This window comes from Spodoptera frugiperda, chromosome 2 (assembly GCF_023101765.2).
Source record: "Spodoptera frugiperda isolate SF20-4 chromosome 2, AGI-APGP_CSIRO_Sfru_2.0, whole genome shotgun sequence".
NCBI classification, from domain to species: Eukaryota; Metazoa; Arthropoda; class Insecta; order Lepidoptera; family Noctuidae; genus Spodoptera; species Spodoptera frugiperda.
Window position 1 is genome coordinate 11,952,689 of NC_064213.1, and position 23,915 is coordinate 11,976,603.

A 23,915-nucleotide genomic window follows, 5' to 3' on the forward strand; every position below is an offset into this window, starting at 1 on the left:
ATTTGATTTGATTTGATTTGATTTGAAAAAAACAAATTGGGGTCAAAAGTTTAATTACCCATAAAATATGTACTTACTCAAATAAAATTTATTTAAAAGTCCAAAAAAACCGACGTTTAAATAATAATAAAGAGACTTCACTCCGATCTTTGACCCTATATTATTATGGGAAAGCAAAGTCAAAAACCTCTCTATCATGAGTTCAGGGTACATAGATGAGTACAGAGAGAACAGTAGCCTTCACAATACGACCCAGTAGACCCTAGGCGGATGGGCAAACAAAAAACCACCGATCGCCATAATTATTATAAGCGCGGGACGCATGCGCTGTAGCCAGTCCGCCATAACCCGCCCGCGCATCCACCTGCGCATAGACACCAAAATATTTATTTATATCCTTTTTAGTTGAAAACTTTTTTAAATATGTAAAAGTTTTTAAATAATTCTTCTTTTTGGTGTTTGAACAAAAAGTTTTTGTGTTTTTTTTTACGGAAATAATGAACTCTAAATATTTATTAAGATAAGTTAAGTTTTGAACAAAATGGAACGAATCGCAATTTTGGTGAGTACAAAAATTTGATTAAAAATAAATTATTACAGACTTTAAAATAAGTTAAAAGTCTGATGTTAAAATGAGCTTTATACTGCAGACTACACTCGATTAAGTTTTGTTTTTACATCGTCTGGATTGGACCTATAAAACCTGTTCGCAGTTGATACACCTATTTATAAATAACCCAATTCGGGTTGTTTGAGGAACTTACTTATATACTGACATGACATGGATAAATAGATTTTAATGGAGAACTATAGAAAGATTGTGTATAAAAAATTAGACTATTGTTTTTTACTATTGTTTATTTTTGATACATAATCGTATACTACCTACACTACGTTTTTCATTTATAAAGCCGAAGAGTTTGTTTGTCTGTCCGAATTGAATAATTATTTTGTATTCGATAGTCCATTTATACAAAATATCACGCTACAATCAATAAGAGCCGAGCAGATTAGGTGAAACCGCGTACCTAGCCAGTTAGTTACTTATAATTGCTCAAAAACTTAAGTAATATTTTAAGCTTGTAAATTGAATAATATTGCATAAGTAGATACAGAGACAATAGGGCACAGATATAGGTAATCCGTTATGGCATATAATAATGGAGATGAGACACAACACTCGTAAAATTAACTGCGAGCAATAAATATTCTAACTGTACTGCTGTTGTACTACTCCTATAACTATGGCGATACGTTAATATATGACCGACAGACCTTTATTCTACTGCTATTACCCTAAAGGGAAAGGTATACATTCTGATAAGAACTAAACAAAAACAAAGATGCAATTCTATCGAAAATATTAAAAAATATCTATCTGGAAATGAGAATTGTAAAATGCCCGCGTGAATGTCATCAGATCAGAAACATCATCAAACTCAGTTCTTTCATCTCACAATGAAAGAACTGCTAACTGCCAATCTCATTATATTGGCATTATTATACTGCTGATAATAACAGGAAGAAGTAAAAAGCTATACCAAAAAGTGGGCTACGTAGGAATTCTCCCGCCTTGAGCCAGGCACAAAGAAGTGTCATTTCTTACAACAATTTCAAGACTAAATCTGCCTCAGTATATAACGACACCACAGCTTAATAAACGTCCTAACCATCATACTCATAGTCATTAAATGATTAAGGAAATGTTTAAATAATCATTAACTGTCTCTGAGTGTGGCAGTAACACTTTATAAAGAGTAAATGAGATTTGCATTTTCATATGGATGTAATACTTAAAATCTAAAATGGACTATGTTATTTACCTATATAAATATGGAATACTTATATTATTAGCATAATAATATGAGTTCTGCCCACCAGCGAAAGGGTCAACATTCTCTGATTGTGGGTCATCTTAACCTACTTTGGACAAAATACTAAGAATAGATCACCATATCACTGGTATTTTCATCCGAAGCTGCGAACTACCTAGCGGGTTAAAAGCGCGAAAAGCAGGAGTAGGAACGGGATAGTTTTCGTAGTCAGTAAGAGTCTGACACTCCCGCTCACTTCGCTCAATAAATTAATCATACCTTTCATGAAAGATAATCCCAAACAAAATAATAAAGATAAAGATTTGCGAACTTAAATGAGAGCACTTATAATTTTAAGCATTACTAGCTACTTCCGCGCGGTTTCACCAGCTCTGCTTGGCTCCTATTGCTCATAGCGTGATGTTTTATAGCCTATAACCTTCCTCGATAAATGCACTATTCAACACAAAAAGATTTATTCAAATCGGACCAGTAGTTCTGGAGATTAGCGCGTTCAAACAAACAAACAAACAAACAAACTCTTTTAGCTTTATAATATTAGTAAGTATTAGTATTCAGCTTTATAATATTAGTATAGATTAAAATGTTCGGATTGATTTTTTGAACATCCAAATTAACTGTAAATATCTAATGGCTGTCATGTTACAGATATCCACGTGTGACAACCCTGATATTAAAGCACGAAAACCACGTGCAGATACTTAAGCACCAACAATCATTACTCAAAAATGTGCAGCACACACAATCTCCATTAAAAAATATGTTGTAAGCACATAGTTTACGCGTAAAGTCGTATCATAATTCGCGGTCTCACAGGGTTAATCTTTTGTCTCCATTAGCCCATGGCCACACAATTATATACCGATTAAACACTCGGATGTGTGTCCACTAGACAATGCAAGTTAACTCTGTCTCATTTGTATTTTGTTTGTGTTATGTCATTTATTATAAGTCCTAGTTCTCACGGCTTGAACACAGGTTCGTGGTCAAATATCGTATTGTCACATTGATGACGGTATATGGATCGGGGTAAATATTTTACCCGACTGCAACAGAGGGTTAAGTAGGTGTAGCTTTTTTATAGGTAACCTAACCAAATAAGGCCTACCTTATTTTTATTACCGCCTAGCTCGTAGGTTTAAAATGACAATGGACTGATAATTTCAAAATCTTATATTTATTTATTAAACTTTGTAATAATGGAATCAAAATGGCTTTAGAAACAAAATTTACAATTTTATAAACACAAATAACTAAAGTGTCACTTTGGCCTTATTGGGAACCCTATGTCTTAATAAGGCCTCAATAAAAACTAGTAAGTATTCAACTTCTTAATTATAACAAAACTTTGTCAATGCTTATAATAAATGTAATGAGATCTTATTAATTAATTTTTGTCATTATACATCAGGCTAAACGAGTTTCTCATCATGTAATACCCAAGTAACATCTTTGAAGTCATCGGCACCCCAGCATCAGTCAAACGAATGAGAATAACTTCTTGTTCTGTAGCCAATTTAGCGACCGACCTAGCTTTCGTGTAGTGGAAACCACTCTTTAGATGATGCGTACTTCTTTGGATGTTATATCTGGCTGCAGCAGCCTACCGGGTAAAACAGGGTGTATAAAATTCGAAGGGTGAATAGATACTATGAAGAATTTCCCGATATCCATTCACCCCTTTTCTGTATCTATTCACCCCGTTTACCCCTTTCTACCATTTTAACAGCGTTTTCCATCTTTTGCAAAATCCATTGGCTTTCTTTTTGACAGAAGCTGGTGATCCGTTTTCTTTGAAATTACTGAAAAACAACTATGCCGTAATAAGGCCTACACGTTTTTTTGTAGGCTTTATTAGGGCATGGCACATAGGTAAACAAAACAACGATTATATGAAATACACCGATATTATAGCTATTTCACTAATGTGAGGAGATGGCTAAATGTATAATTGTTATACAGACAAAACACGGCACGTCGTATACTGATAAATATAAAAATACTAACAGTTTACGCTACTCGAATTTTATAAAAACTAAAGTGCGCTCCACGTCGTGATTGTTTTCGTCTGTAGGTTCCAACATAATCGCGGCACGGGTTGCTTGCTGTGCTCAAATTAGTTAAGTAATGTGCATGCACACTTCTACAAACTTTGGCGACCATTTGACATCGGGAAGAGGGAAATTTTCAAAATAGGCTTTATTGGGGCATAGGCCTTATTTGGTTAGGGTACTATACACGAAGTTCTGCAATCTGCTGAATTGAATATTTAGCAATGCTGAATATTTGGTATACCATACATACCAACTGCCGTATTTAAATAAAATATCTGTATTAATATGCATAATATACATACATTAAATAATATGTATTAAATACAATTTTAGACAGAAAACACGTTACATTTACTTATTATTAGACCTACTTCCTTGTTAATCGAGTTTGAGAGGCCTGACAAGGAAAATATTGTTGAATTTTCTTAAAAAATGTCTCTAATAGCACGCACTTAGGAATCGCACCTGTTAAAGTTGCCTTATTTTATTAGTAAGCCAATACCTATTAATATTAAACAAGTAAAATAAAATAAACATTTCTACATGTACGCACCTACCTCGTCTATTACTAATAGACTACCAAGGATGGTTTCAGGCTTGATTCCTAGTTTGAGCGTACAGATTTCCGGCTTAATTTTTTCGCGATTTACCTATTCACTTGCACATAACTTAGTAATTAAGTTTAGATAACTGAATGGCAAAAAGTGGGTGATACGTAAAACACGTCTAACAGAATCAGTCCTTTCATCCAATACATTAAATTAATGATTACGTTTATCATTCTTAGCATAATACATGTACCTATAAAAAGTAAATATTCACATACATAACACATTGCCACATAACATGACGTAGTCAGTGTTCATCTTCCTGTACTAAATTACACAGAAACAATACGAAATTAGGTTGTGTCCTTCACTTCAACACATTTTCTCTTTGTGTGTGATCATGCCATTGTTTTTAAAGGTCATAGGCTTGTTTCAGGGCAATTTTATGGTGTTTTTTGCATATTTTGAAGTACATGTAATGTTTATACTGGGTAATTGGTTTGTAATTAGTTAAGTATACGTTTTGGTAGGGTTGGGTTCTCAGGCATCGTTTGTAATGGTGGCTTTTACCCTGAACTTTGTCAAGAGTAGAAGATCCTCTGTTGTTGTTTTTTATATTTTTACAGTTAAATATATTTAGCGCCTGTTATACCACCTTCATATAAGTGCCGGATAAACTTATTATGAGACAAATAGTGCATACAAATAACATTCTAATTCAAAATTATCTGATACACAGCGGCTATTCAGACATTGTGAAACAAGTAAAGTCGTTAAAGTTATATGTCTCAGGTATAGGTAATGTTATCAAAATCTATAAGTAGCATACCGTTAGCTTAGTCTACGAGTTCCTAATTCAATTAAAAGATGTATAAAATATTGTCAAAACTTACAAATTCAATAATAATTTATTCTTTTCTGCTCATTGAAAGTGGTGTTAAATTAAAGTCAAAATTATTTATTTCAGATAGACCAGGAAGGCACTTTTGACACGTCAAAGCAAATATATTAATAACTCAAGTCTGTCTGTCGGTCAGTCCTCTAGTGAAATTATTTGTTCGTTCTAAACTGTAGATTTCTAAGTATAAATAGAGCCAGTTAAATTCAAACAATTACATGAAATCACGTGTGTATTTCTGGTTTTACCAAGCAATTTTAAACTCGGCTACCGGATCTTGGTCACAGGTCAATCAAACATTAGTTCAAACATAACAATGAAATATTTTTTCAACTACTCACAAGTATAACTCATTACACATCTCAAGTTAGACGGACAAATTACACAAATCATATTTACATTAATACAATTACGTGTTTTTTCACAATGACGTGTTGACGCGGAAACTGCTGGACAAAAAACGATGAAACAATTCGTTCGCATAGCTAACGTGCCGTGATATTGACTGATCGTAATGATAATACTTGATGAGTACGTAATGCATATTTATAATTGTAACCTCTTTTGTTGTAGTTTAGCTTTTTGTTGTATTTTTTTTTAGTGTAAATGAGTTGAATGCGTTGTCGTAGATATAGATAGGTGTATGTATCTAATACGGAAGCTTACGGAAATTGGATGGAGTTAAAATATAGTGGGAACCGCTCAGTTACTTTGAAACGTAAACATCATTGTTCCAAAAATATTAATAAAAAATCTGAAAGAAACATCCATTAAACGTTTCTATTTTGTTCCAGGTTGTATTCGCCTTCGTTTTCATCTGTCTCCAATATACCTCAGCAGAAGAAACAGTCTTATCGGAAGTCTTAACACCCACGACGACGACTGAGAATGACAAATTAAAAAGACAAAGTAGGAGTTACTATGACTATAGATATGGAGCACCAAGGCCATTGTACGACAGACTAGAATACGGGAGACAGGATTATGACAGGCCACGATGTGGTAGATGTGATGATCGGAGAGACGATCGTGATGACAGAGATGACGACTATGACAGACGCGACCGGTACGATGACGACAGACGCGGACACAAACCAACATACGGCAACAGATACGACAGCAAAAAGAACTATGACAGCGACGAAGACAGGTATTCCGACAGAAATAAAGGACAAAAGAACGGTACGGAAGAAGAAAACGGAGATAACAAGAGTGGGTATGATGATAAAGATAGCCGCCCAAGCGGCAGTCGACGAGGAGGCGATAGAGACAGAGATCGAGACCGCGGGAGAGACAGGGACCGCGATAGGAGACGAGGAGGAAGTGGAGACAGATACGATGACAGGGACAGATATAGACCAGATTATTACGACAGGTTCTTAAGAGATCCGTATAGAGAAAGAGATTATTATGATGACTATAGAGGGAGGCGGCCGTCGTATGATAGGTACTATCCTAGCTATGATGATGGACTGAGCAGATACGATCCCTATGGATACCAAGGTGTTAGAAGACCAGTGTACGATGACCGAGGATATGATGACGGATACGGTGGATACGGACCAACCGCTGGAAGGGGAGCACATGATAGGTAAGTCATTAGGAAAATGAAACTAGTACTTATGAAAGGGAAATTGGTAATTTTATACACGCACACGCGACATATAAAACACTCAGGTTATTTTTGTGTCGGGTTTATGTGCTATTGTAACGGATAGAATATTGGGTTAATCAAATAATAGTGACAGCTTTGACCTAGCCTAACCCAAACAGGTTTACTGTCCATCATGTGATGAAAGTACCGAACCAATTTCATTAACTTTTTTGAACTGAATGGTTTAGTGCTTTCCATTATGTAGCATTCACATAAATTAATGACACCTTAAATTTGTAATAATCTCCAGTTATCAGGCAAATTGGAGATAACTGTAGTAACAACAAATAAATATCACCTAGTACGTGTGATGTACACGCTATTAATCAACCACTCCCGTACAACGCGATCCGTTGATAATCACTTTACGTGTCCGATTAGAAGTAGACCATAAAATTAACCATTGAAGAGTTCATTCACACAATACAGGCAGCACAATGTGTATTATTCATTGGAATAATGTCAAACACATCGATACATGACGCTTTCACCTAAAATTCAAAATGGCAATACGAATTATGGAATGTAACGGTAAAATTGCATAGGTTAGGTTGTTTTCCCGCCACGCGCCATTATGGGCAGCCATTATTGTTGTTTTATTGAACTCTGCGATTACATATTTGTACTTGTTTAAGTACTGGTTGAGTTTCCGAACCCTTTGTTGGTGTTTGGGCTATTTGGTTTGAGTAGATAATTAACCCTAATTTGGTTATAGTTAGTACCTAGTGTACTATACATTAGTCATATACATATCCGTTACTGATTGTAGGTATATAGCGAAACTACTGTATTACTTTTAATGACCTATAATTTTGAACATTCTACATAATTTATCAGAATTAGCTTTAATATTATGGTCTTTAAAGAAACCCCTAATCCGACCACATTATAAAACTACTTCTAATTTATTTGGCTCTGAATTCTCTCACACCTCGTTACCTCTCGACACATATGAAACAAAAAACTCAGCTAACTTCTCACGCATTAAAGTTACATTACAACTTACAATAGTAACCTACAAACGCAAATACCGTAAGTTGTCTGACTAGATAATCTCGGGATGTCTCTAATTCCATACAATTATCTTATTTGCAAGACAATCAAATGTTTCGCGGGTTTTTGATTAACAGTACACGAGTACTGTTACCTCTGGCAGATTGTACACATTCTTGCTGAAGGAGTTTAATTAAAGGTAGGTAAAGACAAAGATTTGGGAGAGGCTTATGTTCAGCAGTGGACGTCTTGTGTCTGATGTGACAATGAAGATTATGATGATGATGACACAGAACGCCGGCTTCTGATTCGTGTCCTGTTCACTTTCCTTGTTTAGATTTTTTTCTTTTTTAATAAACGTTGCCCCACTATAGAATTTTCTAAACTGTGTGGTAGGTCCTTTTACAAACATACAATTTCACATAGATACACATGACACCGAGACCCGGAACAATAATTTTTGGATTTGTGTGAGTTGCTCCATGCGGGAATCGAGGCGCTGAACCTTGCGCAGCAGCTAGTTTCCCAGCAACCGCGCTAACCGTGCAGTTATCTGATTTGGTTGATAGACTTATCATTACCTGACTGACAACATCCAGCTATATCATTATTCTAACTGACAAATAGTAATAAAAAGTCCTGGCTTCTGAATTCACGCTACGTAATTATGAATTAAAACGTAGGTATCATTTATCAGGTCTCCAAATGACTCCAAAACTGATAACGATCGCGATTAATATCTGGGTGAACGGGCCATAAAGCGATGCATTGTCTTGTCAACCTCACATGCTCATGCAATATGGTCATAATGCATAATGCGACATAAAAAAAGGGTGCATGAACTACTCGTATAGTTAGAACTTTAGTTATGAACATTATAGAACTAACTACTAAACTAAACTTGAGAACGAGACAACGTCACGCCTTTTATCGTTGAAGGAGTAGGCAGAGGTACACCCACATTTTTCACTATTTATGTTAGGAGTCCCATGTAATTGGGGTGAGCATATTGCTATATACTGGGCACAATTCCAGACTCCGTCTTACTCTACTACTGAGGCATTTTCGAAAAACCGAACTTTGCCGCACCCGGGAATCAAACCCGAGACCCCTTGTTCGGCAGTCGCACTTGCGACCACTCGACCAACGAGGCAGTCTCTGTAAATAAACTAAACATTATATTATTAAGTAAACGCATTAATTTTAGTTTTTAAACTATCGCCCCGTACGCGTCTATTCTTAATTCACAAAACGGTGTTTGTATTTTTTCTGCCATGTTGTATCAGCTCGTTGGTCACGGGTTGACGGTTACCGACCGTTTGTTTCCTCTACGTTTGATTTATGAACAGAGATCAAACACCTAACTATAGCGTAAGTACTTATTATAGCGGTTGTTTATAATCAGGTTAATCAGAATCACTTTTTACACGAAACCCTATATTCGCACTAAAAATAAGTTACTGGAACGCTCATCTGGACCCAAAATCCCGCTAAAACCTAAATCCCCACTTTCTATGTAAACTGACAACCATACCAGTAGTATCAGCCATGTTATCCGTAAGTCACAGACTCATGTGCCAAAATAATTTTATTGACTTTCATTCATTGTATCGTTGCTATGAATGTGATGATAGGGCTTGGCGGATCAGCATATACTTAAGCATATTAAGATCTGATTTCTAATGTAAAGCAAGTTCCTCCCAATGTCCAAGCAATAATTTCCCTAATGTTCTATTTTTTTATTAGTTTCAGGCCTTGGGACGAGACCTACCGTGGTCAGGCAGGGTGGGATGCAGGTGGCAGAGGCTATTACTTCGCGTCAGGCAGGCCTGATGCAGCGCCCGCTTCGGGCTGGGGACGACCTGAATATTCCAGGTAAATAAAGGAAACATATCAATAAACCGTATTTGGCTAATCTTATTTATTTAATGTTAAAAATCTCCCTTCAACCACTCATAGATGTTGAAGGTCTAAATTGTTTATTTTACAAAAAGGAGAAGCAAGTTGCTGAAGGATTATACATTATTGATGTAAAAATTATCATTCGGCCCCGCTTCGTATTACGAGTTGGAACGTGGTGGTTTCTTGTCAGTAAGAGGCTAACACTCACTCAACTTTGACGCTTAACCCAGGAAGGAATGGAACCACTTGAATTCCTTGAACAAAAAAAAGTTAAATTAAGATTTTTAATTTTGCCTCTACATATGTAATTTGACCAAATCCTTTTCAATTTCCAGACCACAAGAACCCTACCAAAGTATAGGAGGCTACTCAGGTGGATATAGTGGATCGTACCGCGACCCATACGCACAGGTGTCCAGCGGCTACAGTCAAGGGTACGGCCAGGGCGCCAGCTACGGCCAGGGAGCTGGATACGGCCAGGGTGGCTATGGACAGAATGCTGCGGCTTATGGAGCGAGCTTCGCTGGGTATGGACAGGGTGGCAGTGGATGGCACAGCGTGGGAGAAAGGAGACCGTATAGAGATGAGAGGTGGGTATGGTGTGATGATATTTGGCTTCTGTGCATAAAATGTGTATCATACTTAAGCTTACTGGATAAAATATGCATAACTCGCTGCCCCGGCAAACTTCGTAACGCCTCAAAAATATTTTCTCACCTATTAAACCTACGTGGACTTCCACTAATAATTAAAGACCAAAATTAGCCAAATCGGTCCAACCGTTCCGTTAATGAATAGCAATAGATTTTTATATAATTATACATATTGTATTTAAAGACATAAAAAAAGCTTTGTAACTTAACCACACGAAACAATAACATTTTGAATTTCATATCAACATCTTATCATGACAACTATGTCCACAGTGGCGTCAAAAAGCTAGAGAACAGAGACAACTACAACCAGGATTCCAAACGCAGTCAGAACAGCTACGAGCCGTCCAGCCGTCAGCCGTCCAACTACGGCGCAACGGCCAACTATGGCCAGACCGGCTACCAACAAGGCTACGTCCAAAGCAGCAGCACCACTCCTGCCACCAGCTACCTGTTCCAAAGAGATGATGAGCAGGTCACGGTGAAGACTAATGAGACTACCAAGCAGCCATCTTAGGTCCTCATTTGTGTTCTTTTTATATTTCATGGTTGACTTAAGGTTTTAAAGTGTGGTTGAGATATGACTGTGTTAATTGTGTTCAGTCTTTAATTAGTTTGAATTGGAGAAAAACTTTTTAATTTAGTGTGTGGACTGTTTCATTACTTGAAATGGGTTTTAGAATGTCAGATATAATAAAATTGTATTTTTACTCCGAAGGGTACATAGGGAAGGTGTGTTCTCTCACAGTTGGTTGTCTTAGAGGTCATAATAATTGATAACTTACCAAACATATTACGCACATTGATCGGTGTTAAAGAATCGACATAGATTCTTCGCCGCCGATCGATAACTGCTAAGATTACTAAAACTTGATAGAACTTCTCCCCAAAACTTGAGTCCTTGACAACAAACAAAGGTACCTATCACTTGTATGTTGTAGCTTATACAGCTAACTGCCCTAACCTGTCAAATGAATTCCAAATAACAACCAAAATTAATGATTTCCAAACAAACTTCTATATATCATTATGTAACCGTCACGATTTCCAATTAAGTCAGCCTTGGAAACTCTCTACAAAGCATTTTCCACGATGTTTGTACCAACGTGTCATGTGTCATCAATCTCCCCTGTGTCAGGTTGTCGCACTCTGACACTGACCTACGGCCTGACACAAACTCTGACGTTAGCGTAAGCATTAGCTATAGCTTCAGCGATAGTGTCAGCGTTAGCGTGCATTCCCACAATTAGCTCGTAATTATTCTAAGTATTGATAAAGTTTGAAGTAATAAAGTATTTTTATTGTGGGTTTTGTTTTATTTTGTGTGCCTTTTAAAGATAACCTAACTTGGCATTACGTCTACGGAGCGGCGACGTAGTCCGCAGCAGTCCGGAGAGTAAGTACGGGGTAGGTTTTAGTAAAAGTCTGATATGTTTCGAGTTTTACGACATAATGGGCGAGTCTATATCACACCAGGCACTAATTCAGACTCCGTACTGTACGGCCAAGTTCCAAAAAGCAAGAATGAGACGAGGAAATCAAAAGAATGTTTACTTTGATTTTTTTATTGGTTGTGTTCGTGAACACTACTGCTGATGAATTGAGCTATGTATGTCTTGTGATCGATATATACGATTTAACATTTTGGGAATTGTCAATAATATTTATTGTAATGATAACTCAAGCTTTCCTAAAATTAATACAATAATTCAATTAACAAGAAATAAAGAAAGAATATAAAATGTTATCGCTATAATCTCTTTCAGTACCATACGCCTAGCATTCGTTTCAGCGATCACCCTACCAACGCCACCTGTTGACGAATAGTAGAACTAATGTAGTTCAACTATAAACCGAAATGACCTAAGTTTATTCATAGTTACTCCATTCCGTAACAGATGGCGTTGTATTAGAAAAATAATTTTATTTTTAAAAATATTTTCGTTTTGACATTTACACAGTACATAATCGTCGATTTTCCAATTAATCAGAGAATTAATAAGAGATCATCCGCTTTAAATGATGGAACCTGTAGGTAGGTAATTTTGTAGTCATATTTAAAAACCTAGACTGAATTCAAGGCTTCTTGGTGTTTAATCAGCTGATAGTATTTCCGGTCCTTGGATATCAGTCACGTTAGTCATTGATATAATCATATAATGGCCATCGAAACTAAAGGGTTATCTGACACTCCGAAATATTAACTGGGTAAAGTTATAACAAAACTTAATAGTAAACAATATCCAATCTATCGAACTTACTCTAAAAACATATCTCATCATCAGAATCTGTTAGAGAATGCCACCCGGCATTAAGTCCACCACCGTATGTTATAAGTAGAAGTGTAAACAAAATAAGATGAAGGCACAAGAGCGTGTGGCAGGTCACCGATATGATGGACGGATCAAATTAAAACTGCATTCAATGATCCAATTTAACAATGCACGAGAAAGGCTGCAGCGCGCGAGGAGTGGCGACGAATTGTTAAGCTTGCCACCACGCCTACATGATGGCTGCGACCACTCTGCCAAGAGTGTAACGACTACGAAGAAGAAATAAAGAGTTACATATAGGTGTGTATAATAACATTTAGGTACTTTGTCCGTAGTGACAAAGTCATTTTAATTCTCTTAAGAGCCTTAGGAAATCAATGGCGAAGTGTCACCGTAAAAATAAGTCATAATTCACAATTATGAGGTTTTTATTGGATAATGGTAGTAACGAGCAGACGGATCACCTGATAGTATAGGCGAAGTCAGTGTTGCCTGCTGACACCCACATCACTAGAAGAGGTAGCCCGAAGTATAGCCAGTGTTTTCTTAAATAGAGTTCAGCCTCTCATGCTACTTTTTGGCAGTTATGATTCCCGTGAAAGTGTTACAAGAAAATAGGTTTTTTTTAGATATAAGCCGGTAAACAAGCAGACGGATCGCCTGAAGATAAGCAACAGCCGCCGTCTGTGAGCACCCGAAACACTACAGACGTTACAAGTGTGTCGCCGGCTTTTTGGGGATTAGGAATTTAAGGATTGTTTGGGAGTCGACGACTGGGAAGATTGGGAAGGGGGGTAATTGAGCCTCCGGTAACCTAACTCTCACAACGAAACATAACGGAAGCGTTATTTCACGTCGGTTTTCTGTGAGGCCGTAGTATCACTCCGGTCGAGATCGATTCGTATTGAAGCATGGGTCTCCCACACCTAAAGGTTTTTTTATTCAGTTAGAAGTTGAATCATAGTTAGATAGGCTCTTAATTTTTTATAATATTGTAGGTTAGCCTCTTTATTTCCTTAATGGTTTTTGTTTTTCAAAATATTTTCGAAATTTCATTAATTTACAGTACCTACGTACTACTGAAACGTTTTCAAAACACGAGAATCTATGAATTTAAATATTGAACACAAAATAAAGTGTTGCAAGCGACAAGTTATCACTATTATCGCAACACACATAGGTACTTAGCAGGAATGTGACTGTAAATTACCTACTTATTGATTGAAACAATTAACTTCACTTGATATGATAAAAGGATTATTTTTTATATCTGATAAGTGGCCGACGATCGGCCACTTGGCATCGGATTCTTGTAAGGAAATATACTAACTTAAATATTATTTTCAAATAATTATTATTACCAATTTAACTTCAAAATTCGGAAAATATAGAAGTGCGATTACTAGTAAAGCCGCGAGTGTGAACGTAATGAATTTAAATTGGTTTTGGCATTAGATTTAAAAAAAAAACTATTTTTTTTACAAGTTGCATTTTCTCGCATAAATTATTGCACTTTTTCTAATTAAAAAGGTAGCAATAATTTACGCAGAAAATCTTGAAATAGATGCCAAAAACATTTTAAATTGTATGTTGGAATAGGTTGCGGTAGCTCGCGTATCTAGTAACGATGTCGGAATCTGTGAATGTGGTGGATCAGGTCGCGGACTCGCAGGAACCGGAGTCTAACTCTGGCGTCGAGCTGAAGAGGGACTTGCTGAAGGTCGTCTCCGACCACGAACAGGCTGCCATGTTGAAGAACATGAATGAGTAAGTACCATTTCACGATTAAATTTGTATACCTACTGCAATTCTAAAGCTTATCAGAAATAAGAGTGAGAAAATCTAAGTTATATCTAGTCTATGAACATTAGGATCTCGAAATCGGTGAAAATTCATCGTTCAAAACCCACCAAGGACCCACCAAAAACGTGATAACTCCAAAAAAATTTTACTAATTTCTCATCAAACCTTGAAGGATCCGTTTCAAATCATAGAATTATACATTTTATCACGAAAGACGTTCATTATCACGTTATAAATGTGTTTACGTAAGCGATAAATTATTTGGAGTGCGTTTTACTAAAAAATGTAAGTATCGTCAGTTATCGAGACTATCTTTCGATTATATTATATTATGTTGACTCAGTGTGCTTTGTAGTGTGAATACATAATTATGTCGCCAGTCGCTACACTGGTGTTGCTATCGTATCGTTGCTATCATCATTTCAAGGTCTCATTGCAATTCTTTCGATAGTACCTGTTTTATCTATGTATACTATAGTCGATTTCGTTACGATTATTTGCACATCATTATTGGCTAGACATTTGTAGATCAGCATTGTTGATGCTATAATCACTCGCTACTACAACTTCAATTGTATGCCTATAGCCTGCGTTGTCTACTATCATTTACACAGGATCTATCAAAACCGTATTCATTACGAGTAGAAAATTTTCACTACGGTACCTATACATTGTACGAATCCTAAATGCCTGGTCAGAAAATTCAGTCAGAAATCTTGATATCAGTCAGAAAATCTCTATATCTCGACTACCACTGTAATATTGTCGACTACAAGCTTAGGGTTGAGACTTAGTTGGACGTTGAAATACTATAGAGAGCTTTTCAATTTTCCAAATTTTATATTTTCAGTAACAGTTCAATAATAGCATAGTAGAAAGTACCTAATTACAAAAGCTCATACAATAGCACACATTGCCTACTCTTTCATTGTACAAATCAACGTTTGACATGACGTAAGACAAGAAACGGAGTTGATATGCGCGCACGCATTCAATCGCTACAACACAACTTTAAAATGTCATCAATTTATATTAATTGGCGACTGGTAATATCTCGTATTGGCTCATTGGGGCTACCACATTACACGGCGTCGTTCGTAAACAGTAGCCCGCTTGTTCATTAATTTACGATTAGATTCGACATGTGTCTGATTTCAATATTAATTTTGATTTGTATCGTATTTCGTTAAATTATAAGTACCTATGTAACAAGTTTACTATAAACATAGATTATTCGATAAGATTTCGGTTAACATAAATATTTTGGAAAGGAATTTGAAAACAATAAGCCCTCCGTCATAGCATTCTGCTGTCAATATCATTAATGTTAAGTCTCGACGTACTGACGTAAAATATGGAGTAAAAAGAAGATAATTTTGTTGAAGACGACACAAAGCACGCCTCTCATAATCTTTTAAATGTATCGCGTATTTAAAAGTCCCATTGTTTTCCATATTTATTGTAAAAGGCTGGCAAAGTACTAATTTCGGTTCATACTTGCTTTTAAATTTTCGGCGATTGTCTTCAAGCCTGGCATCTTCATGATTGTTCGAGATTAAAATATTTTAAAAGTAAAAAGACAATGGTTCTAATTTACTTTCTCTCTTTAAAGTACAATGTAGAATTAAGATGCAATTGTAATTAAAAGACAATGCTGATTTGTCTCTCAAAATTGAATGGCCCTATTATAGTGCCTTGCGGAACGCCATCTTCAATCCGACATTTATGCACAAAAATTGAAGCATCGAATCATTTCAATGAAGATTTTACTTTCATAATTAATATGCAGTTATAAAACTAATATATACCTACTAATACTTGGTATAAATTGTAGCAATAAAAATATTCTTATTAAACGCTCCATAAAATGTTAATCAGCACCTAAATTCTGGATATCATGGAATCTAATCTTAATTTCGTTAGATAAATGATAACTAATGAGGCGCAAAGATAATGAAAAGGTGATTTACATAATATTACTCGTCGTGACGCTAATACAATTATGATTGATATGATGATGACCATTTCATTGGTGTAGAAGCACATGACCAATATTCAATGTATTTTCAAGGGATACACAAACACACTTCTTATTGAGATAAGCGAATAATAGTAAATACTCTTTATTCAACGCTTCAAACACATTTTTTATTGAAAAATCGTTCGTTCATATGAAATCTAGGTGAATAATATTAGAGTACATAGTACAATATCAATTATCTGAACGTTAAAACCTTCTAGACAGTATGTAGATTAGCTACATGTAAAATTCAGTCGCTTCGTCAATAGGTATAAGTCTGATCCCTTGGTCCTCCTTAAATAAAGGAGCTGCATGAGAAATTTCTATCGCGATCAAAAAAGAGTTGCTTAGAAGACAGGTACTAATGTTTACACTATCTAGACTTATATAGTATTAAGGCAAACAAAATCAATATATTCTAATGTTAGTATTTACACGCTAATTTTATTCGATCGATATTTTACATGTTCCCGTGAGATAAAAAGTATCCTATCACCCAAGTCAGTTCATACCCTGTCTGTTATGAAATTGGTATCATCAAAATCCGTTTAGTAGTTAAAGTCAAAGTCAAAAATATAAGTTTGATCTGACCTTCTTAGAAATGTCATTATATTAGGTAAGTTATACAGGGTGTCCCTGAAGTCGACGTCCAACGGGCACTAGATGATCGGCAAGGTTCCAACTGTTATCAGAAAAATATAAAAAAATCTACATCGAACAGTTTTTAAATTATAGTGAGTTATGTGTTTTCCACGAAAAAGTACACCCTGTGCCAGTCTTTTGACTCTTGTTGCTACAAATCTTAATTTTTTCATCTGCAGTCTTCCTTACATTATCCTGAATAGTGCTCCAGTAATATGGAATCATAAATTCTTAGCCAACTGCTTTAGATTGGAAAACATTGTTAGTTTTAGAGGAACCAAATACTCTGAATAAAATTTTCACCTTACTTTAAGTGACTGTACTGAATAAATTATGTATGGGGCTAGTAGTGGCAAATTTCACCAAAGTTGGCGCATTTAATAAGGATTATAAAATGGTATAGCACTTTGCACATTATTTCTTAAATTCGACACAAAAAAAGATTTTTCAACGAAACTCCGTTTCGATGAATTTATTTGAACTTACTAAAAATTCTTCTAGTGTACTCAAATCATACGTTATAACCTCGTATGCACTAGACAGCACTTTGCACGCTATTTGTTATCATCATGTTGAAAATCAGCGAGGATCTCTTGTCAAACAACATTGTCTGTTTACCCGTGATTTCGCTTGCAGCATTCGTCGGCAATATTATCGCTAGACGAACTGGTGTTGTGCATCTCGAGCCATCGTACCCGGGCTTCGGCATTTTAGCTGAGCACTGGCTTTTTTGCGCCGTGTTGATTATTTATTTTTTGCTTTACCTACAATTCCTTGTAACGGTGCAAGTAACTCTTTCTCGACAAACTAAAGAATATTTGATGCTTCATACCGCATTTGATCACAAGGCATGAACACGTAACTTAATCAGAGGATTCACCCATTTCTTTTTTTTTTTTTTTGATGTGGATATGACTAGTAATCGTGCGTAATGTGCGTCGATACGCTGTGTACATGAATCTGCCGCGTCCGTTCCTTTTGATTTTACTAGACATTGGATAATGTGTTTGATGCACTATGAACATCATATTGCAATCATTCAATATTATTTAGTGAAACATGATACACAACATCAGTTCCTCTAGTAAGTCTAGTAATATTGCCGACGAATGCTGCAAGCGAAATCATGAGTAGACAGACAATGTTGTTTGACAAGAGATCCTCGCTGATTTTCAACATGATGATAACAAATCGCGTGCAAAGTGTTGTCTAGTGCATACGAGGTTGTAACGTATGATTTGAGTACACTAGAAGAAATATTAGTAAGTTCAAATAAATTCATCGAAACGGAGTTTCGTTGAAAAATCTTTTTTTGTGTCGAATTTAAGAAATAATTTGCAAAGTGCTATACCATTTTATAATCCTTATTAAATGCGCCAACTTTGGTGAAATTTGCCACTACTAGCGCCATACATAATTTATTCAGTACAGTCACTTAAAGTAAGGTGAAAATTTTATTCAGAGTATTTGGTTCCTCTAAAACTAACAATGTTTTCCAATCTAAGGCAGTTGGCTAAGAATTTGTGATTCCATATTACTGGAGCACTATTCAGGATAATGTAAGGAAGACTGCAGAAGAAAAAATAAAGATTTGTAGCAACAAGAGTCAAAAGACTGGCACAGGGTGTACTTTTTCGTGTATAACACATAAGTCACTGTAATTTAAAAACTGTAGGACTTAGAATTTTTTTTATATTTTTCTGATAACAGTTGGAACCTTGCCGATCATCTAGTGCCCGTTGGACGTCGATTTCAGGGACACCCTGTATAAGAAAATAACAATAATGAGTTTACTATACAGAGATATCAAACTGACGAATATACAAACCCGTGCGCTATTGCTGACAATAGCAGGGCAGACTTTTATTACATTCTAATAAGGTTGGAATTTCTATAGCTCAACTGTATCATTAAGTTTGTAGAATGTATAGCTCAAATGAACACAATCTTGTGTCTCATTGTGTTCGCTAGGTAGTGCTAAAAATGACGATGTTCTATCTCTAGGTCTTTCTACACAAAAATGTTTGATCTTTTATCTTAAGTGCTGTGAAAGGATAATCTAATGATAAGGGAGAATGTGATAACTACATACTTACGTCTTACATACATCTCTAACTGATAGGAAATTCCTCAGCTGGGAATATTTGTACATTTTCTTCTTTTTTTAAACCTTGCTCCAGACTAAGAAGTTCTCCTGTGTCGTGAGTGCGTTTAAAATACAATTTCACATACATAATATGACACCCAGACCCGAAACAATAATTTGTGGATCACACAAAGAGTCCGTGCGAGCTCCATGCGGGAATCGAACCCGCTACACGCTGCGCGGCAGCCGGTTGCCTAGCCACCACGCCAACCGTGCAGTCAAAATTTCTTTTCTGCCTTATGTCTTTGTTATCTACTGCTACATTTTAAGAATAAATTAAAGTTTACCTCTATATAATATCATCACTGAGATTATCCCATTTATCATGATCGACCGATATTCCAAACCAATATTCCATTTCTCTTTCAAATGTTCGAGTTATAGGGCAAGTGACCCGGTTGTGGCCACCGACCCCTTTGTGGCCATTTGGACCTTCAAATATTTATAACTAAGGCATGGACAAATTAATTACTCTGTTATGTACAGTATTTAAAATATTGAATATTGGAGACACTGATACCGTTGGCAGCTTTGATGTGTCAAACTTCACTTCGATGCAACAAGTCATTATTTTTAGTTGAGGGTGAAATTGTTAAGATCTTAACAAAAAGGCTAAGGCGAGCGGGTGAGGATTTGGTTTTTATTTTTTAAATCTTTGCTTATTGTTTGGATGTTTAGGTTAATACTACATGAAGAATATATTGTCTAAGTGAAAATAAAGTTATTTTGTCGCCATATGTTTCTGAAGTGCGGTTATTAGAAGGTGGCCACTAATGGAGACAAAATTATGAATTTCTCCATCTTTGGCCACATGGCTGGCCAAAACTAATGTATGTACATAGACACCCGACTTCTTCCCCTTTATTTTATCGTGGCTTTTTTTCCTTGGCTTTACATATCAATAAATAAATATTTTTCATTTTCAGAGATGCAATAAATTGCCTTCACACAAAGGGGAGGTCAGTTTACTTTGCAGCTTTTACCAACGTCATATAAATGTTGATCTCCTTATTTGTAAGTTAAATTCAAGTGAAGTAATAATATTTCATATTTTCCAAACTAAATAAAAACCATTGTTTGTAAAATGTCCATTTTAATTTATAAATGTTGATTACTTTTATTGTATTTTTTGATGGCCAGAACTGGCACACGACCGTGGCCACAAATGGCACGAATCTGGCCAAAAATGGCACAAACTCCCTTTTTTTTTCTTTCGTATACAGTTATTTTTCTATTGGACGTTCTTAAAAAAAGGGTCTTCTTAGGCAAGGTTAATACATGTTAAATGACTTTTTATAAGAAATATGTTCGTGATAACTAAAACTATAAGTTAAGAAAGCCTCAAAGTCGACAAAATTCTTAAAGTGGCCACAACCGGGTCACTTACGATACAACATTTTCCTTTGGATTATTCTATTAGTCATCATAATGGAACAGGTGTCTATCTTATTATATCAATATTATTATTTTATCGCAGTTTGTAGGCACTAAGAATTAGACCATGTTTAGAATTAATGGTTAGGTAAATATAAACACTAGCATGATAACATTCAACTGTTTTTTTTTAATCATGCGATTAATTTTCAAGACCACCTCTTGGCTGGTAAAGGTTTTGAAAAAATAGGGTCATTAAATAACTGAGGGAAATAATACAAGATAATATGATTTTTCTACTTAAACTTCTGAAGAATGCAAATGTTAGTATACTAATTTGCGGAGAAATAATTTCCTAAAAGTTTTTTCAGCGAAACCAAAATATTTGCTTTGGAATAATATTCTTAATAGAAATGGATCCAACATTTATCGATTGGGAAAAACCTACTAGATTCATTGTTGAAGTCATAGCACCTTATCAAGTATCAGACCAATCTCCAGAAGTAACAAGTATTTATTTATCCACCCACACATGTGTGCTTAGCTGGAACACGGCAAGAACTGATGACACAATGTGCGCTCTCACTTGACCGGGCCGCCGCAGTTCAGTACAGCGCCAACTCCCGCGGAGACTTCATGCCCGGCGACATAACGCTGGCCGTTAACGAAACAAAACTTTTTAAACTTCGAAGTCGTTTAGAAAAATAAAACGGCATTCGGCGGGAAAAGTGACATGTGAAAATTTTTATTAGAAAAAATATTAGATAATTTTTTTGGTGTGTGGAGGCCATTGATTGATGTGTTGTAGATAAGAGTGATAAATAAATCGATAGCACATGTTATAAGGTGTTATTGTAGGTTATTCTCGTGTTGTGATGCACCGTGGGCTGTCGAATGTTTTGGAGTAAGCAAGTTTCGGTTTGAGCAAGGTGAGTCGTGCACTTTTTTAGCGGTCATTGACTTTGAACTTTTTCAGACTACTCACGATTCGAATAAGTGAACCGTTGATAATTTTGGCTATCGCGAAATGAGATTGCAGAAATATTCTAGTGTCTGATATTTGATTATTTTTAATAGTCACTGAAGATTTATTTGATCTAGCGTAAAGGCAACAGAAGTATTTTTGTAATAGTTTATTTAGTATGAGATATTAAGTAATTCCACACAATCCACACATTAGAAAAAAATATTATCTATTCAAAAATAACAAATGACAATTGCACTTATTTCTTTTATTACTTTTTTATTTACATTCTGCTTAATGGGTCATCCCCATTATTATTATTTTAATTAAGTCTTTAAACTAAAAATTATCCCAATTGAGAATCGTCAGATGCAAATCATTTCTTACGCCATATATAAAGTCATCGAACCAACAAGATTGACGTAAACTCATCCACATTATCATCAAAAAGACTTTACTTCTATAGAAGCAATGCTCCTTTTGTCTCAATTTCAATAACAACAGTAGTTTCTATGACGCGCGGTGTTGCGGATATTCAGGCGACTCTTAATATAAATGACTATGCAGTATCGTCATCCATATTGACCTGGCTAAAATTCTAATGCCGTGAATTGTCTAGGTTAGTAACCAATTGGGTTTTTCTACCACATTTGTTATAACTTACAGGGAATGAATAATATTTTTTCCTTGAAATTCGCTTATTTTCCGTAGGTTTTTGAAATTTGTGGGATGACGACTTGAAATTGTGCATCATTATTTATACATGCTTATAATTATTAAAATGTTTAAAAATTTGAGTGTTTTCTTGTCTTTATTATCATCAGGCCGTTTCCATCCACTGCTAGACACGGGCTTCTTCAATAGTACGCTGCTGATCTCGATTCTGCTACTCATTTTCTTATCGCAAATTGCTAAAATTTTATAAAGGACATATTATGGGTGGCTGACAATGGTTGGATGCCAAGGAATGAAGTCAAGTTCAATGTTATTGGAAAGGTCTATGTCCCGTAAAGGTGGAAAGTCGATGGTCCAGTGGAGGTCGATGATAAAGATAGACAAAGGAAACATTATAAGCTTTTAATTAATTTGTAACAAACATTTTAAAGTCTCGATCACATCTATTGAGGCTAGAATATACGTTTGTGATTCACATGTTTGTTTGATAATGTAAATATTTTAATTACTGATGTCATAACGTTCGTGCTACGATGTCATTGTTACTAATACTGGCAAGGGTTCTAAGTATTGTTACGGTCGATTGTAACTGGAAAAATTTAATTCGAAATATTAATTACATTATTGGGAAACCTACACCTTAGATACCTATGACCTAGGTGAGAACTATGACATAGGATAATTACTAAATTCAAGTATTTTTCTCGAAGATAGGGCCAAAATGTTACAGATAGAAGAAGAAATAAATATATGGTCGTAATAAGTATAACCAAAACAACAGTATAAATTAAGACTGATGCTAAAAACGGTAGGATGAATGAACCACGTCGGTATAAACACGACATTTTTGAGTGACATCAGAAAGAACAAGTTCCGTGTAAAAATAAAGATTTAGTAAGACAGGAAGTTGAGTCAAAACTTAGTTATAAATGTGACATTCTCTACGTTCTTCAAAATTTATTTATTAAACTTTTCTTATATGACACACTTTTTCCTTCCTTTGGACGTCATTCTATTCCATAAATGGATTTCTTTCACCTGTAATCCGGCTTAAATTCACATTCTAAAATACTAGTTTCAAAATATCGACCTATGACCAAAACAGAGTTACCAAATTCGGTCATTTGTACATTCTAGATGAAAAGATTAGTTCAAATCTTGCATTTTAAATCAATGCTTTGGCAATTGTGTTTTGAAATATTGCAAACAAGCTTAATAAATTTGTTTCCTCTCCCATTATTTGCGGAACGAATCCTTTTGATTTCGTCTTATTGGTGTTTCTAATTGGTCATTGATTTTTATGGGCGTGAGCTTGTAATCTGCCGTTATCCAAACAGATTAGATTGATATCTTTCTATCTTATTTGATCAGTACAACTTCTGTTACTTTCTCCATCAATTCTATTTGTTTAACTGTCATGTTTGAGACTATTGATATGGATATAACGTTGGAACGAGTTTTGTAATGGTCTTTATTTTCTG

General features: G+C 35.5%; 2 protein-coding genes across 4 annotated transcripts in view; both read left to right on the forward strand.

Moving 5' to 3' along the window:
* Positions 1 to 323: 323 nt before the first annotated feature.
* LOC118269350 (uncharacterized) lies at positions 324 to 11,843 on the forward strand. The gene is made up of 5 exons (XM_035584416.2): positions 324 to 562; positions 6,130 to 6,926; positions 9,729 to 9,857; positions 10,220 to 10,474; positions 10,811 to 11,843. Exons 1-5 carry the CDS (start codon positions 542 to 544, stop codon positions 11,052 to 11,054), a joined length of 1,446 nt encoding a protein of 481 aa, XP_035440309.2. The 5' UTR covers positions 324 to 541; the 3' UTR covers positions 11,055 to 11,843.
* Positions 11,844 to 13,983: 2,140 nt separating this feature from the next.
* The window catches only part of LOC118269340 (unconventional myosin IC), a 58,315-nt gene continuing 48,383 nt past the window's right edge, over positions 13,984 to 23,915 (forward strand). Inside the window, exons 1-2 of one of the 3 annotated variants that reach the window (XM_050699690.1) lie at positions 13,984 to 14,122; positions 14,410 to 14,577. In XM_050699690.1, coding sequence (XP_050555647.1) covers positions 14,438 to 14,577 — 140 coding nt within the window. In that variant the 5' untranslated portion in view covers positions 13,984 to 14,122; positions 14,410 to 14,437. Of the gene's footprint in view, positions 14,236 to 14,409; positions 14,578 to 21,417; positions 21,725 to 23,915 lie in introns of those variants that run through there. The other 2 variants (XM_050699683.1, XM_050699701.1) reach the window with 2 other exon arrangements.

Bases quoted from the DNA above. Each gene is read 5' to 3' on its own strand.
- LOC118269350 (XM_035584416.2), top strand. From the start codon at position 542: ATGGAACGAATCGCAATTTTG. The intron at 6,927-9,728 runs GTAAGTCATTAG...TTTTTTTATTAG, and splicing joins GGAAGGGGAGCACATGATAG to TTTCAGGCCTTGGGACGAGA. The intron at 10,475-10,810 runs GTGGGTATGGTG...CTATGTCCACAG, and splicing joins AGACCGTATAGAGATGAGAG to TGGCGTCAAAAAGCTAGAGA.